General features: G+C 39.5%; 1 protein-coding gene across 1 annotated transcript in view; it reads left to right on the top strand.

Annotated features, from left to right (window-relative positions):
- Nucleotides 1–13,944, top strand: part of LOC106883912 (PAN2-PAN3 deadenylation complex catalytic subunit PAN2) — a 37,809-nt gene that overhangs the window by 911 nt on the left and 22,954 nt on the right. The window contains exons 2-10 of the mRNA XM_052971302.1: nt 3,571–3,822; nt 5,222–5,391; nt 6,406–6,526; nt 7,879–7,956; nt 9,635–9,753; nt 10,147–10,291; nt 10,729–10,870; nt 12,157–12,233; nt 13,380–13,507. Coding sequence (XP_052827262.1) covers nt 3,580–3,822; nt 5,222–5,391; nt 6,406–6,526; nt 7,879–7,956; nt 9,635–9,753; nt 10,147–10,291; nt 10,729–10,870; nt 12,157–12,233; nt 13,380–13,507 — 1,223 coding nt within the window. The 5' untranslated portion in view covers nt 3,571–3,579. The remainder of the gene's footprint in view (nt 1–3,570; nt 3,823–5,221; nt 5,392–6,405; nt 6,527–7,878; nt 7,957–9,634; nt 9,754–10,146; nt 10,292–10,728; nt 10,871–12,156; nt 12,234–13,379; nt 13,508–13,944) is intronic.

Here is a 13,944-nt window from a genome sequence, read left to right as displayed (position 1 = left end):
TTTTAAGTGTTTTTGTTTTTTTATCATTATTGTTTCCTTCTCTCTTTCCCTTCTATTTTTTAAACAAAGCTACGAACTGTCAGACGCCACATCCGCATTTTATCAAAAGTTTTGTATTTACTTCAGTATTTTTGTTTTGGTTTGCTTTTGAGGACTGCACAAGGCTAACTTTGCGAAGGTGAACAAGTTGTGTTAGTAACACTTATCGGCTCCACCCGCACCCATCCGCAGAAGTATGATAGGCCAAGTATACATCAGCGGGATTTGAAGTTAGAACTGAAACGGACGCAACAATAACTATATTGAGACATTCATATCGACGTTTTACTATCTCCCCGCTTTCTACTTGTTTCTTATCGGGCACCTCATAGTCTTTTCGGAATAGTTTTCTTTATTTCATGGAGTAGGGAAAAGAGCAAGAAATTGGGTGATTGTTTCCTTCATTATTTTACTATTCCTCTGTTTCAAATGCACCGAGAATTACGAATCGCAAAGAGTTTTTTTTCCCCAAAATTCAATTTTCATTTTTTTTTTTTTTTCATTTTTGCTCTTTCCCCCATCTCAGTTCTAATCTCTTTTTCATGAGGTAGTGATATCTGTTCCGAGAGTCGGCCTTCCTTTCTTCTAACCAACTACAAAACCAATTCTTTTAGAGTGGGCTGGTATAATCAATCAATCAAATTGACTCCAAAATATCATCATCATTATTATTATTATTATTATTATTATTATTTTTTTTTTTTCGATTTTTATTTTATCGATTTAAGATGTAATACAAATTCAATTACGGTATGGATTGTATTCCGTAAAGCTTTGAACCACTTTGTGACAAAGCATTTGGTTCTATATTCCACTGTTTTTTTTAGCATTCTGCCTTTTGACTTTGATATTGACCAAAGTTTAATTCAGTCCCAGCTAATGACTTCTGAACGTCATTATAACTTTTCTGCTTTGTTGGCCATTTTTGCTTCGTTAAAAAAAATTAAATCCATTAATTAAAAGGAGAGGTTTGGGTGACAGAAGAAATATTTAGGGTTCAACATATAGGTGCAGGCATGGCTGTGTGGTAAAAAGTTTGCTTCCCAACCACATGGTTCTAGGTTCAGTCCCACTGTGTGGCACTTTGCCCAAGTGTCTTCTACTATAGACTCAGGCTGACCAAATCTTTGTAAGTGGATTTGGTAGATTTGGTAGATGGAAACTTTAAGAAGACTTGTTTATATAGGTATTTATGTATGTCTTTGTGTTTGTACCCAATGACTTGGCTGTTCAGCAACTGAGATGGATAGAATAAGTACCAGACTTTAAGGAATAACCACAATAAGCGCTGCAGTCGATTCGTTTGACTAAAATTCTTCGAGGTGGTGCCCCTGCAAGGCTACAGTCAAGTGACTGAAGCAACTAAAAGATAAAAGATCTGAGCTTGCACCCCAAAGTTGTAGACTTTGCTTTTCAGTTTGTTAGGGTTAATGTTAAAATAAGTTTCAGTAAAGTAGTGGGATCAGTTTAATTGCCTCTTCTCAGAGAATAACAATTTATAAAGTCTATTGGCAACAAATTATATTGCTCTACTTTCTCTCCTGGGACTCTTGTTTATACTTAAGTGTTTACATTTATTTATTTGCTACATTGAAAGCACAACAGCATTATTTTACCAAGATCCCTTTTTATTTTTTTCGCATATTTTCATGTGAATTCCTTGCAGTTTGTTTTGAATAGTAAAATTCCTGAATTCATCATTAACATTACTAAACCTTCACAGTCCCATCTTCTGGATGGAACAATGTTGTCATGTATTGCTGTCTTTCTCTCCTTTTCTTTCCCCTCATTTTCTTCCTCTCTCTCTCTCATCATCATCCATCACTTTGAATCCAGGTTTTGTCCTCGTTAAAGTGGGTGACCAGATCTACCTCAATGCCATAGCAACCATCTCACCATCTTGCCCTTCTCAAGCCAACCCTCCCTATCTCCTCCTCCACCTGTCCCCTCCACATTTTCCTCAGTCTACTTGGCTTTCGCTGTCCATTTACCTCTCAAACTCTAGCACCCTCTTCAGAACATGCCCATACCATTGCACTCTATTTGCCCTTGCCAGCCGCTCCACCGATTTCTCCAACCCCGGCATTCCCATCAAATCCTCAGTCCTCCTCTTATCAAACAGCTTCACTCCACATATTTCTCTCACCATTGCTCTCTCAGTCCTTCTCAAAATTGCCATCTCTCTCTCTCTCTCTCTCCCTCACACACCATGTCTCACTCCCATACAGCATTGCAGCTCTCACTCAACTATAGACCCTTCTTTTCATCTTCAATGAGAACCTTTTCCCACATAACAACGCTCCACATTCCCTGAACTTCACCCAGCCAAGTTTTGCTCTTGCTGTCACAGCTGCTTTACATCCACCCTATCTCCCAAATAACAAAACCCTTTCACTGTCTCTACCTCATCACATAGTGTTTCCCCTGACTTTGACTGCCCTCAGGCTCCTTTCTAACATCTTCCACAAACAAACTCTCTTGCCAGTCTTGGGGTCACCGTCTTCGTTTTCATATATCTACCATGAATCCATTTCTCACATCTTGTACACAACACCGCATTTGCCATTACCCTCCTCCCACATACACTACATGGATCCACCTTACTAACACTTCTCCTTCCACTCACTCACCATCACCATTGTCTTCCTGAGGTTTACCTTCAAACCCTTGCTTTCAAACGCCTCCTTCCATTTCCAAAACTTCTCCCTCAATCCCTCCATCGTCTCACTCATCAGAACAAGGTCATCCGCATACAGTATCTCCATTACCAATCCCTCTCTTGCACTCACTATCACCACATCAATCACTATTGCAAACAGCAATGGTAACAACAAAGATCCCTGATGCACACCAACTTTCACTGCAAACTCCTCCGAGAGCTCTGATCCAATTCTCACTCTTGTCTTTACCCCCTCATACAAACTCATCACTGCTCTTCTCACTATTACCTCTAGCGCACCTCTCTTCCTCAATGCCCACCCAATCACCTTCCTTGGAACCCTATCAAATGCCTTCTCCAGATCAACAAAGCACATGTACAACAGCTTCCCCTTATCTCAGTATTCCTCCTGCAATCTCCTTACAATGAACACTGCATCTATTGTCCCCCATTCCTGGCATAAAACCAAATTGCATTTTGTTCACATCCACCCCTTTCTGAATTTTCCTCTCCAACACCCTTTCCACTATCTTCATTTCATGCTCCAATAACTTCACTCCTCTATACACCCCACAACTCCTCCTTATTTCTCATTTGTGTAATGCCTTCCATAAATACTCCATCCTTCACTCCTTCCTCTCTTTCTCTCTCATTCTGTATGTGTGTGTTTATCATTTTTTTTACTCATTACATGCCATCAAGACTAGTATGTGCACTCATCCTGCTCCTCTTATGTTAACTCTCTCTCTCTCTGTCTCTTTTACTTTCCTTCTCTCTAAACAATGTAAAGCATTATTCTAGAAATCAATCCCCCAACATATATCAACTACTTCAATATAAATTCCTAATTTCTTTTTTTTCTCAAATTTCAGGTATAGTTGATGGAATACCCAGGTGTTTCTGTTGGTTTTCCTGCCAGTGTTGTTACAAGTACTGCCATTCCTATTGACACCTCCTTAATGGAAACCCGATATTCTGAAAACTTATATCAGCCCGAACATCACAATTCCGGAGATGTCCAGTTTTCAGAGACCCACAGCGTGCTGGCCGATGCTCATCATTTTGGAGTGTCTTCCCTCTCATTTGATCTTGTCAAAGAACTTCTTTGGATGGGAACTCAAGGGGTAAGTTAACCCTTTAGCATTTCAACTGACCATATCCAGCCCAAACATTCTCCTCACTTTATGTTAAAACTGACTGGATCCAGCCTCTCACACCTACCCTACAATGTCACTCTAAAACTAAACAATCACATCATTGAGATTTCAGAGCTGCGAGATAATGCATGATTAATTCCAAACAATGTGAATAGATAAGTATCACGTTTGACAGAGTAAATTGAATGTTAACAATAATTGCTAAGATACCAGATTTGGTGCCTGGTGCAGCCTTCTGACTCACCAGTCCTCAGTCAAACCGTCCAACCCATGCCAGCATGGAAAGCAGACATTAAATGATGATGATGATGAAAGCAAAAGCTTGTAGCTTTTTCAAGTTCTTTACACCAGAACTGACTGACTGGCTACATTTTATAGTTTGTTGTATCAGTGCTTCTAATATTTACAGGAATCTGCTCTTTCTGAATTCATCATCATCATTGTCCTTTTAGCGTCCACTTTTCCATACCTGCATGGGTCAGACAGAATTTGTAGAAGCAGATTTCCTAAGGCTGGATGCTCTTCCTGTCACTACTCCTCACCTGTGTAACAAAGTCAGTACAGCCTGTCCAATGGGCTTTCTATCAAACTGAATTTCCTTCACAAAGCTTTTGGGATCAATTCAATAATTACTAGTTGAGCACTGGTGGTTAATGTAATAGACTTAACCCCTCCCCTCAAAATTTCAGGCCTTGTGCCAATAGTAGAAAGGATTATTATTATTATTATTATTATTATTATTATTGTTATTATTATTAAAAAAGTGGTGAGATGGCAGAATCGTTAGCACACTGGATGAAATGCTTAGCAGTATTTTATCTGCCATTATGGTCTGAAACTGAAAGAAGCCCATCGTCATCATCATCGTTAAATGTCCGTTTTTCCATGCTAGCATGGACTGGACAGTTTGACTGAGGTCTGGAGAGCCAGCGGCTGCACCAGGCTCCAATCTGATCTGGCAATGTTTCTACAGCTGGATGCCCTTCCTAAATGCCAGCCACTCTGAGAGTGTAGTGGGTGCTTTTTACGTGCCACCAGCACAGGAGCCAGTCAGGCGGGCCTGGCATCCATCACATTCGGATGGTGCTTTTTACATGCCACCAGCACGAGAGCCAGTCAGAGGGTACTAGCATCAGCCACGTTCGATATATGCATGTGTGTGTCTGTGCTTGTCCCCACCTTTCCATTTCTTGACAACCGATGTTGGTCTGTTTACGTCCCCCTAACTTAGTGGTTTGCCAAAAGAGACCGATAGAATAAGTCCCAAGGTCACAGTCAAATGACTAAAACGAGTAAAAAGAGTAAATAAAATAAATGTGTTTTTCTTTGCCTCAGATTCGTTTTCCCTTTTCTTTTCTTTCTCCAGGGTCATGTCACATCTTACTATGGTGCTGGGCTAGAGAAATACACTTCATTTCAAGTTCATTCAACAGATGAAATTCGTCAGATTCTCTCTATGGACACAGGCTGTCTCTTCCTTACCCGGAATAATCTGAGATGTTCAATGAGGACAGGATTGAAGCAGTTTGACTACGTGTGTGTGGCCCCTTTTTCTTACCCCTTTTTATACCAACCCACCTGCAGCTGCCTCTGGTTCTATCATGCCAACTTCCTGTTTTAAAGTGATCTGAATCAGTGGTTCCCAAAGTGGGCGGTACTGCCCCCCTAGGAGCAGTGGAAAGATCCAGGGAGCTTGAAGAAAATGGGGTAGCCAAAAAAAGGGGCGATGGATGTAGAAACTACAAAATAATGGGTTCATTAGTTTCGGTTTGTGAAATACAGTTGTTTTGAATTTGTTTTAGTTAGTGGTCTACATTTGTGGTGGTGAATGGAGTGGGAGGGGTGCTAAGAATGTTGCCCAAGTGCCAAGGGGGCGACAGCTCGAAAAGTTTGGAAACCTCTGATCTAAATTAAAACCATCCATCAAAATTTCATGTTAATTAATGTTCTAAACACCAGTTTAATAATCCTTTCTACCAATGGCACAAGGTCTGAAATTGGTGTTGGAGGAAGGATTAGTCAAATGCATCAGCCACGGTACCCAACTGGTTCTTATTTTATTGACCTCGAAAGGCTGAACGGCAAAGTTGACCTTGACAGAAGTTCAACTCAGAACGTAAAAACAGATGAAATGCTAGAAAATTACTATTCTTAAATCTCACAGCGTGAGATGTTCAGCAACAGTACTTTGGAGTAAAGATTGTTTACCAACATAACATGGCAGTCCTGGTTTAGGACGAATGTTGCTGTAATTTAGCCCTAGGAGACATACAACACAGTCTGTGTCCAGCTGGCTATGGGACATGATCTGTGTCCAGCTGGCTATGGGACATGATCTGTGTCCAGCTGGCTATGGGACATGATCTGTGTCCTTATATTTTCGAACAAGGGAATCTAGCACCCCCACTCAGCTCAAAACAATATCTGTATCACGAGTGGTACATGGTTCCTATTTAGAGATCATTATTTTTAATTAAATTTAAACATGGTTGTTTTCCTTTTTTTCTCGTGTCTTTTTATTTCTTTTTTTTCAATCCCATTTATTTTCAGTGACGAATATATGGAAGACATGCAGTGTATCTTAATGACCAGTCCACAGACAGTGCTAATGGGTGGTCACCAGACCAAAGTCATTGAGCTTGACCTCAATAAGTTACAAAAGACCAGAGAGGTGAGCAATTTATTTTCTAGTTATTGGTTCAAATATGACATGGATACTAGCCTCTCAACACACCCGAGTCAATAAAATTACTATCAATGATACGCTAATTAATCATCATCATCACTTTACATCCATGTCCCATACTGGCATGGGTTGGATGGTTCAACAAGGTCCAAAAAGCTGAAGGACTGCATTATGGTCTAGTGTCTGCTTAGACATGGTTTCTATGGCCGGATTCCCTTCCTAACACCAAAGATTTTATAGAGTGCATCGAATGCCTTTTTTCCATGGCACCAGCATTAGTGAGGTCACTATGTCACTTGCAAAACTGTGAACCCTGAGAGAGGTGGTTTTAGGTTTGGCGGGATTAAAGTATGAGAGAAGGGGTCAGAGCAGAACAGGCTTTTTGCATTAGAGGGGCCACATGGCTATTCACATTTTAGAAGAGAAGGTGGGAGTGGTTAGGGGAATGAGAAAGAGATTAAAGAGTGGTGGTGTTAATTTAGGTTGTCTAATTATTATATAATTCTCATTTTAAAGATGGCAGCAACATCGCTACATTCCTTTTTTTTATCATGCATTCCTCATTTGAGCCATTTAGTATTTAAACTGTTAATATTCAGCCAAAATATTCTGTTTTCTGTTCAAACAGACCAGATCTAGCCTCTCACACTTACCCTACAATGTTCATTCTAAAAATAAACTGTCACATCATTGAAACCTTGAAGCTACAAAATAATGCATAATTAATTCAACACATAAAAAGCACCCACTACACACTCGGAGTGGTTGGTGTTAGGGAAGGGCATCCAGCTGTAGAAACATTGCCAGATCAGATTGGAGCCTGGCTCAGCCTCCTGGCTTGCCAGTCCCCAGTCAAACCATTCAACCCATGCCAACATAGAAAAACGGACGTTAAATGATGATGAAGATGATATAAATGCATAAGCATTACATGTGACCGATTGATCTGAATGCTAAAGGATTAAAGATAGCAGAGACCGTGTCCAGAAAATTCATAAGAAATTCCGCTGTGTAAGAAAATTTGCTTTAAATGTATTATATCAGCATTTTTTTTTTAAAAACAGAAAATAATAAAATGTTTTATGAAAGAATTCAATAGACAAGTCTTTATTCAACTTCAAACAATAAAAAAAATGTGATGAGGACATTTAAAATGAAATTTTTTATGACAAATTTCTCAACAGCAAAAATCTTTATGATGAAATTTCTTATAACCAGTGGAGACTCGGCCAAAAAAGATTTAGCTTTCTCACCACTACAAAGTGACCCATAGTTAACCCAGGTAACCTCATACCCCTCTTATTCCACTAAGTTTTGATGTTTTCTTTCTGTTATAGGTTGATGTTGTTGAACCTGGCTGTGCTATATTCAGGGCTTCAAACAAGTTCATTTGTGCTGGAGACACTAGTGGCAAGGTATGTCATTTCTGCCTCTTTTTCTGTTATACATTAGCAACGAAACTTACAAGCATTGACCCCAGTTTGTCAGAACTAAATCTCCATTGAGAAGATTTTTATTATTAATGATAATAATAATAATAATAATCCTTTCCACAAGGCCTGAAATTTGGTGGGATGGGGAATGTGTCGATTACATCGACCCCAGTGTTCAACTGGTGCTTAATTTATCGACCCCGAAAGAATGAAAGGCAAAGTTGACCTTGGTGGAACTTCAACTCAGAGCATGCAGACAGACGAAAAGCCGCTAAGCATTTCACCCAGTGTGCTAACAATTCTGCTGGTTCACCACCTTAATTAATAATAATAATAATAATTTAAAGGATGTAGACTGACAGAATCATTACCACACTGGACAAAATGCTCAGCTGCATTTCATCTGTCTTTATGTTCTGAGTTCAAATTCCCCTATGGTCAACTTCTTTCATCCTTTTGGGACCAATTTAATAAACTGTCCTCCCACAAAATTGCAGGCCTTGCACCTATAATAGAAAGGATTGTTATTATATTTATTCCTATTTAATTCTCATTAGCATCTTCTTTTAATTCTATTTTCATTTCTTGCCGAGTGTCTTCCTAACACCTAAGGCCGAGAAACGTACTGTATACATTGGTAGGCCATTAGAATAAACACACCAAGTTGTTCGTTTACAAAGTCATGTTATAGAGAAAAAGAGAAAGACAGAGAGAAAAATATAAAAAATTTAAAAAGTAAACAAAATAAAGTGGAGGAAAAAAGGAAAGAAAAGTCAGAATGACTTTTCTCATTACATGTGACCGGTTACCAGTTAATACAATCTTTTGCACTACCTGCATAGATGGTAATCCAGGATCCAGGGATCATTATCATTATTATTATTGTTGAGTGAGAGAGCAGTGCATGCCATCAAAGTTACTCTGGGGTAAAATATACGAAGCCCATTATACCCATCATGACTACCCATCTGATAAGGGTACACCAGGCACATGCATCACAACCATATCTGCGCGACATGGTGATCTCATATCAAGATACGAGACCTATTGAGTCAAGTACATCAAAATCAAATCAAATGGAAATTGTAGTTGTGACCCCCGTGCTGGTAGCACGTAAAAAGCACCATCCGAACATGGCCGATGCCAGCACCGCCTTGACTGGCTTCTGTGCCGGTGGTACGTAAAAAGTACCAATCGATCATGGTCATTGCCAGCACCCTCTGGTCCCTGTGCTGGTGGCATGTAAAAAGCACCCACTACACTATTGGGGTGGTCGGTATTAGGAAGGGCATCCCGCTGTAGAAACCTTGCCAGATCAGATTGGAGCCTGGTACAGCGTCCCGGCTTGCCAGTCCTCAGTCAAACTGTCCAACCCATGCTAGCAAGGAAAGTGGATGTTACACGAGGTTTCTTTTAAACATGGAATGGCTATGAGGTTCCCTCTGAGTTAAATAGGAATCAGAAGAGTCCATGGAGCAAAAATGGTTAAGAACCAGTGTTCTGAATGTTAGATTTACACATTCTAGGTTCAGCTGTCTGCAATTAGACTCTCCTCTACACTTGAAACTCCAAATAAAGTTGTCTTAATTCTTATCTTGAAAATTGTACAATATCTAATCACATTAGGGTATTTGATTCATCTGCATCTCTTACATTTCAGCTGACACTTTACGATCATAAAACTCTTAATGCTGAACATGTCCTTGAAGCCCATACTGGAACTTTATCAGATTTTGATATCAATGGTAACCTATTGGTTACCTGTGGTTATTCCAACAGGTAAAACTCTCTCTTTCTCTCTCTCTCTCTCTTCTTCTCAGTTCATTCATCAACTTACAGTCATTCTGACATTGCTGGTTGCTTCTCAGTTTGGGAATTGCATTGAATATTTCACCCTCTGTAAATATTCTTCCTATTTCTTCCCATTGTTTTGAATTAGTCATGCATTACCTCATAGCTTTGAAATTTCAGTGATGTAATTGTTTATTTTTAGAATGACATTGTTGGGTAGGTGTGAGAGACCAGACCCAACTTGGTTTGGAAATAAAAAGGGTAGAAAATTTGGGTCAGATATGGTCTGTTTGAATGTTAAAGGGTTAAATATAAGATATTCTGTTGCTTTTACTGCCTTCTCTAAACCACATTTATTTATGTATTTATTTTATTCTTCAGAATGGGCAACTTGGCACCTGACCGTTTTCTCATGGTGTATGATCTACGTTTCATCAGAGCCATGGCACCAATAAAAGTTCTTATAGACCCTGCGTTCCTCCGCTTTTTACCAGCCTATCCAAACAAACTGTGTGTTGTTTCACAAGTAAGTCCATCATATTTTGACATCTCACTTTAGACTGAGACAAAGGAATCTGCCAAGAACTTTTCTTGTATTCTTCAACTGGTCTCACTCATTGACATGAAATGAATTCTGGAGTGAAATCTGGTCGTTTGGAAACCTTTCGAGGATTCCAATTGACCGTATTTGACCTCAGTACTTGCTTCACTTTTGTTCTTGTTTTATCAGTTTCTATTTGTCATATGGCTAAGTTACTGTTTGAGGTAAAGAGACCATTTCACACTGATGTATACACACGCACACACACTTGCATGCACGCACTAGGCAGTGTCATACCTGAGACAAACTACAACCTGCTAACCTTTTCACTCCTGGACCACCCAACCATCTCCTGTTTCATGCCTCCCCTCTAACTGTATCATAAACCTCAGTAGTAATTTTCGATGGTCTGTTTCTTGCAGGTTGGTCATTTTCAAGTGTTGGATACTACAACAATGGCTCCTGGCTCCATGATGTTGTACCAAGTTGATACCCAAGGAGGTGTTTTAATGAGTTTTGATGTGTCTCCTACATGTCAGTCCATGGCTTTCGGAGACAGCACTGGTGAGTTGTTAGTTATTGACCTTCGTCTTTTTTTAAGCTCAAGGGATTCATACAATTAGTTTTGTGTGTGTGTATGTTTACATACATAAAAAGCACTAAGTCCACTCTGCTGAGTGTTTGGTGTCAGGAAGGGCGTCCAGCTGTAAAAATCCTGCCAAAACAGTTACAGAAGTCTGGTGCAGGCTTCTGCTTGGCCGGCTCTTGTGAAACCGTCCCACCCATGCCAGCATGGAAGGCAAACGTTAAATGATGATGATAGAAAGAAAAAACAAGCAAGCAAAACATCATCATCATCATCATTCGATGTCTGTTTTCCTTACTAGCATTGGTTGGAATGGTTTCAGAGAGGCTGGCGAGACTGGAAGGCTGCACCTGGCTCCTGTTGTCTCCTTTGGCATGGTTTCTATTACTGGATGCACTTCCTAATGCCATCGACATTACAGAGTGGACTGGGTGCTTTTCAGGTGGCACCAGCACGGATGCTTTTTAAGGGGCACCAGTGGGGTCACCAGGTAGCTTGTAAAACAAAGACCTTTCATCTGAGAGAAGGCAATGGCTGTGAGCTAGGTGAGAGTATAAATAATAATCCTTTCTACCATAGGCACAAGGCCTGAAATTTGGGGATGGGGGGACTAGTCGATTTTATCGACCCCAGTGTTTCACTGGTACTTAATTTATCGACCCCGAAAAGATGAAAGCCAGAGTCAACCTCGGTGGAATTTGAACTCAGAATGTAAACATGAACGAAATGCCACTATGCATTTTGCCCAGCGTGCTAACGTTTCCGCCACCTCGCCATCTTAAATAATAATGATAATAATAATATGATCATAGAGGACAAAAATAAACAAAGTTTAAGATCAAATATTTTGCAATTCTCTATGACAGCAGAGTCGATACCAAAGAAATGGTAAAAAAAAAAATTGAGAAATATCAGGATTTATCGCAAGAGCTGAGGAGTCTGTGGAAGATGAAGACAACAATTATTCCTGTAGGAATTGGTTCACTTGGCACAAAATGCTATCTAAAAGACTGAAAGAGATTGGAACTGAAACTAGAGTTTTCGACCTGCAGAAAAACACCATCCTATATTCTGTAAGAATCCTAAGGAAGATTCTGGAGATTTGAGATTTGGTGGCACCAAACATCAAGATAAAATACCTGCTAACTAAATTAGTATGCAGCAGCAGTAGTAGTGGTAGTAGTAGTAGTAGTAGCAGTAGTAAAAAATTTGTTAAATTTGTAAATATAACCTGTGTGTATATTTTTTTTTTATTTATTTGAAGGTTACATCCATTTGTTTTCTACGAGTGATCAAGCAGCTTTCAATGCTTACCCTGAACAACCAGAGTTTGCAGATCCCGTGAGTAACTTAATGATCCCAGAACATCTTGGGAGAGCTTTCAGCAGGGTGGTAGCGGCAGTAGTGGTGGTGGTGGTATTAATCAGAGTAGCAACAAGGGTGGGGTTAGGGTGTAATAGTAGTAGAAGTAATAACACTAGCAGTACTAATGGTGGTGGTGGTGGTGGTAGTCATGTAGCAACAGCAATAGTAATGGCATTAGTATAGTAACTGCAGTGGTGTAGGTGGTAGTAGAATAAATTTAGGGGTTTCTTTTTTTTTCTATTTTCACCAAGTTTACTCGTTTACTTGTTTCAGTCATTTGACTTTGAACATGCTGGAGCACCACCTTTAGTCAAGCAAATCAACCCCAGGACTTATTCTTTGTAAGTCTAGTACTTATTCTATCGGTCTCTTTTGCCGAACCGCTAAGTTATGGGGACGTAAACACACCGCCCAACACTCAAAAGGTGCTTTTTACGTGCCAGTTATGTGGCACCAGCATCAGCCACGACTATGATTTCACTTGGCTTGATGGGTCTTCTGAAGCACTAGTATCTTTTTTTTTTTTGGACACTAGAGAGATGAGAGACAAAGCTAACTTTTATGAGATTTGAAACCAGAATATAAATGGCAGAAGGCTGATTGTCCAACACTCTGACAACCTACCTTTTTTTGTAGTAATAATAATCCTTTTTACTATAGACAAGGCCTGGAATTTTGTGGGAGGGAGTGGGTCATGTACTTCAACTAGTACTTAAGTTATTGATCTCAAAAGGATAAAAAGCAAAGTCAACCCTGGTGGAATTTGACCCCAGAACATAAAGAAGACGAAATGCCCCTAAGAATTTTGCCCAGCATTCTAACAGCTCTGTCAGCTCACCTTAGTAATAATAATAATAATAATAATAATAATCCTTCCAACTGTAGGAAAGGCCTGAATTTTTGATGGCATGGGTAAATTGATTAAATCAACCCCAGTGCTTAACTGGTACTTATTGACCCTTAAAGGATGAAATGTAAGGTTAACTTTGGTGAAATTTGAACACAGAACATTCAGCTGCAGGAAGAGCTGCTAAGCATTTTGACTGGTGGGCTAACAATTCTGCCAGCTAATATAATAACTACTAAAACAATGTTTTAATCTTTTAAAATACTTTTACTTAGGTTGAACCTGTCACCCCTATGCACATCAATGATGAGCTTGCACCCTTGTCCATCATCCCCATGACATACCCCAGTGGAGTGACTCTGCTCTCTGATTGGCCAGCACAACTCTGTCAAAAAGTTTACAGGTTAGTACAGTCATTTCCCTCATATTGTACATTTTGTTGTTGTTTTTTTCTCTTGGGTCTTCCTTCATCTAGCAGCAGATTTATAGTCAGATGTTGTCCATCCATGCCCATACCATCTTTTTAACAAACACAGTGTATTTAGGGCCACATTATCCAATATGCCTTCTCATTTATTTAAAACAGTAGGATGTGAAATGAGAGTTAACTGTAGACATGTACTGATCACATGACCACATTGCAGCACTCTCATTGGTTCAAGCCTAAGTGTTGTAACTGATGTCATTTCTTAATCTCCAGGTCATTCATAATAAAGCAGATATATTATCAAAGACATTGAGCCTAATCTACCTTGTTTTTTATTTTGCTGTTAGATTAATGTCTTTAAAGTAAAAGATTGTAGTAAAAAGGATACTTACTCCAGGTTAGATAACTCATAG

The sequence above is a fragment of the Octopus bimaculoides genome, chromosome 10 (assembly GCF_001194135.2).
Source record: "Octopus bimaculoides isolate UCB-OBI-ISO-001 chromosome 10, ASM119413v2, whole genome shotgun sequence".
Taxonomy (NCBI): domain Eukaryota; kingdom Metazoa; phylum Mollusca; class Cephalopoda; order Octopoda; family Octopodidae; genus Octopus; species Octopus bimaculoides.
The sequence above is the reverse complement of the archived record's forward strand: the minus strand, read 5'-3'. Positions and strand labels throughout refer to the sequence as shown.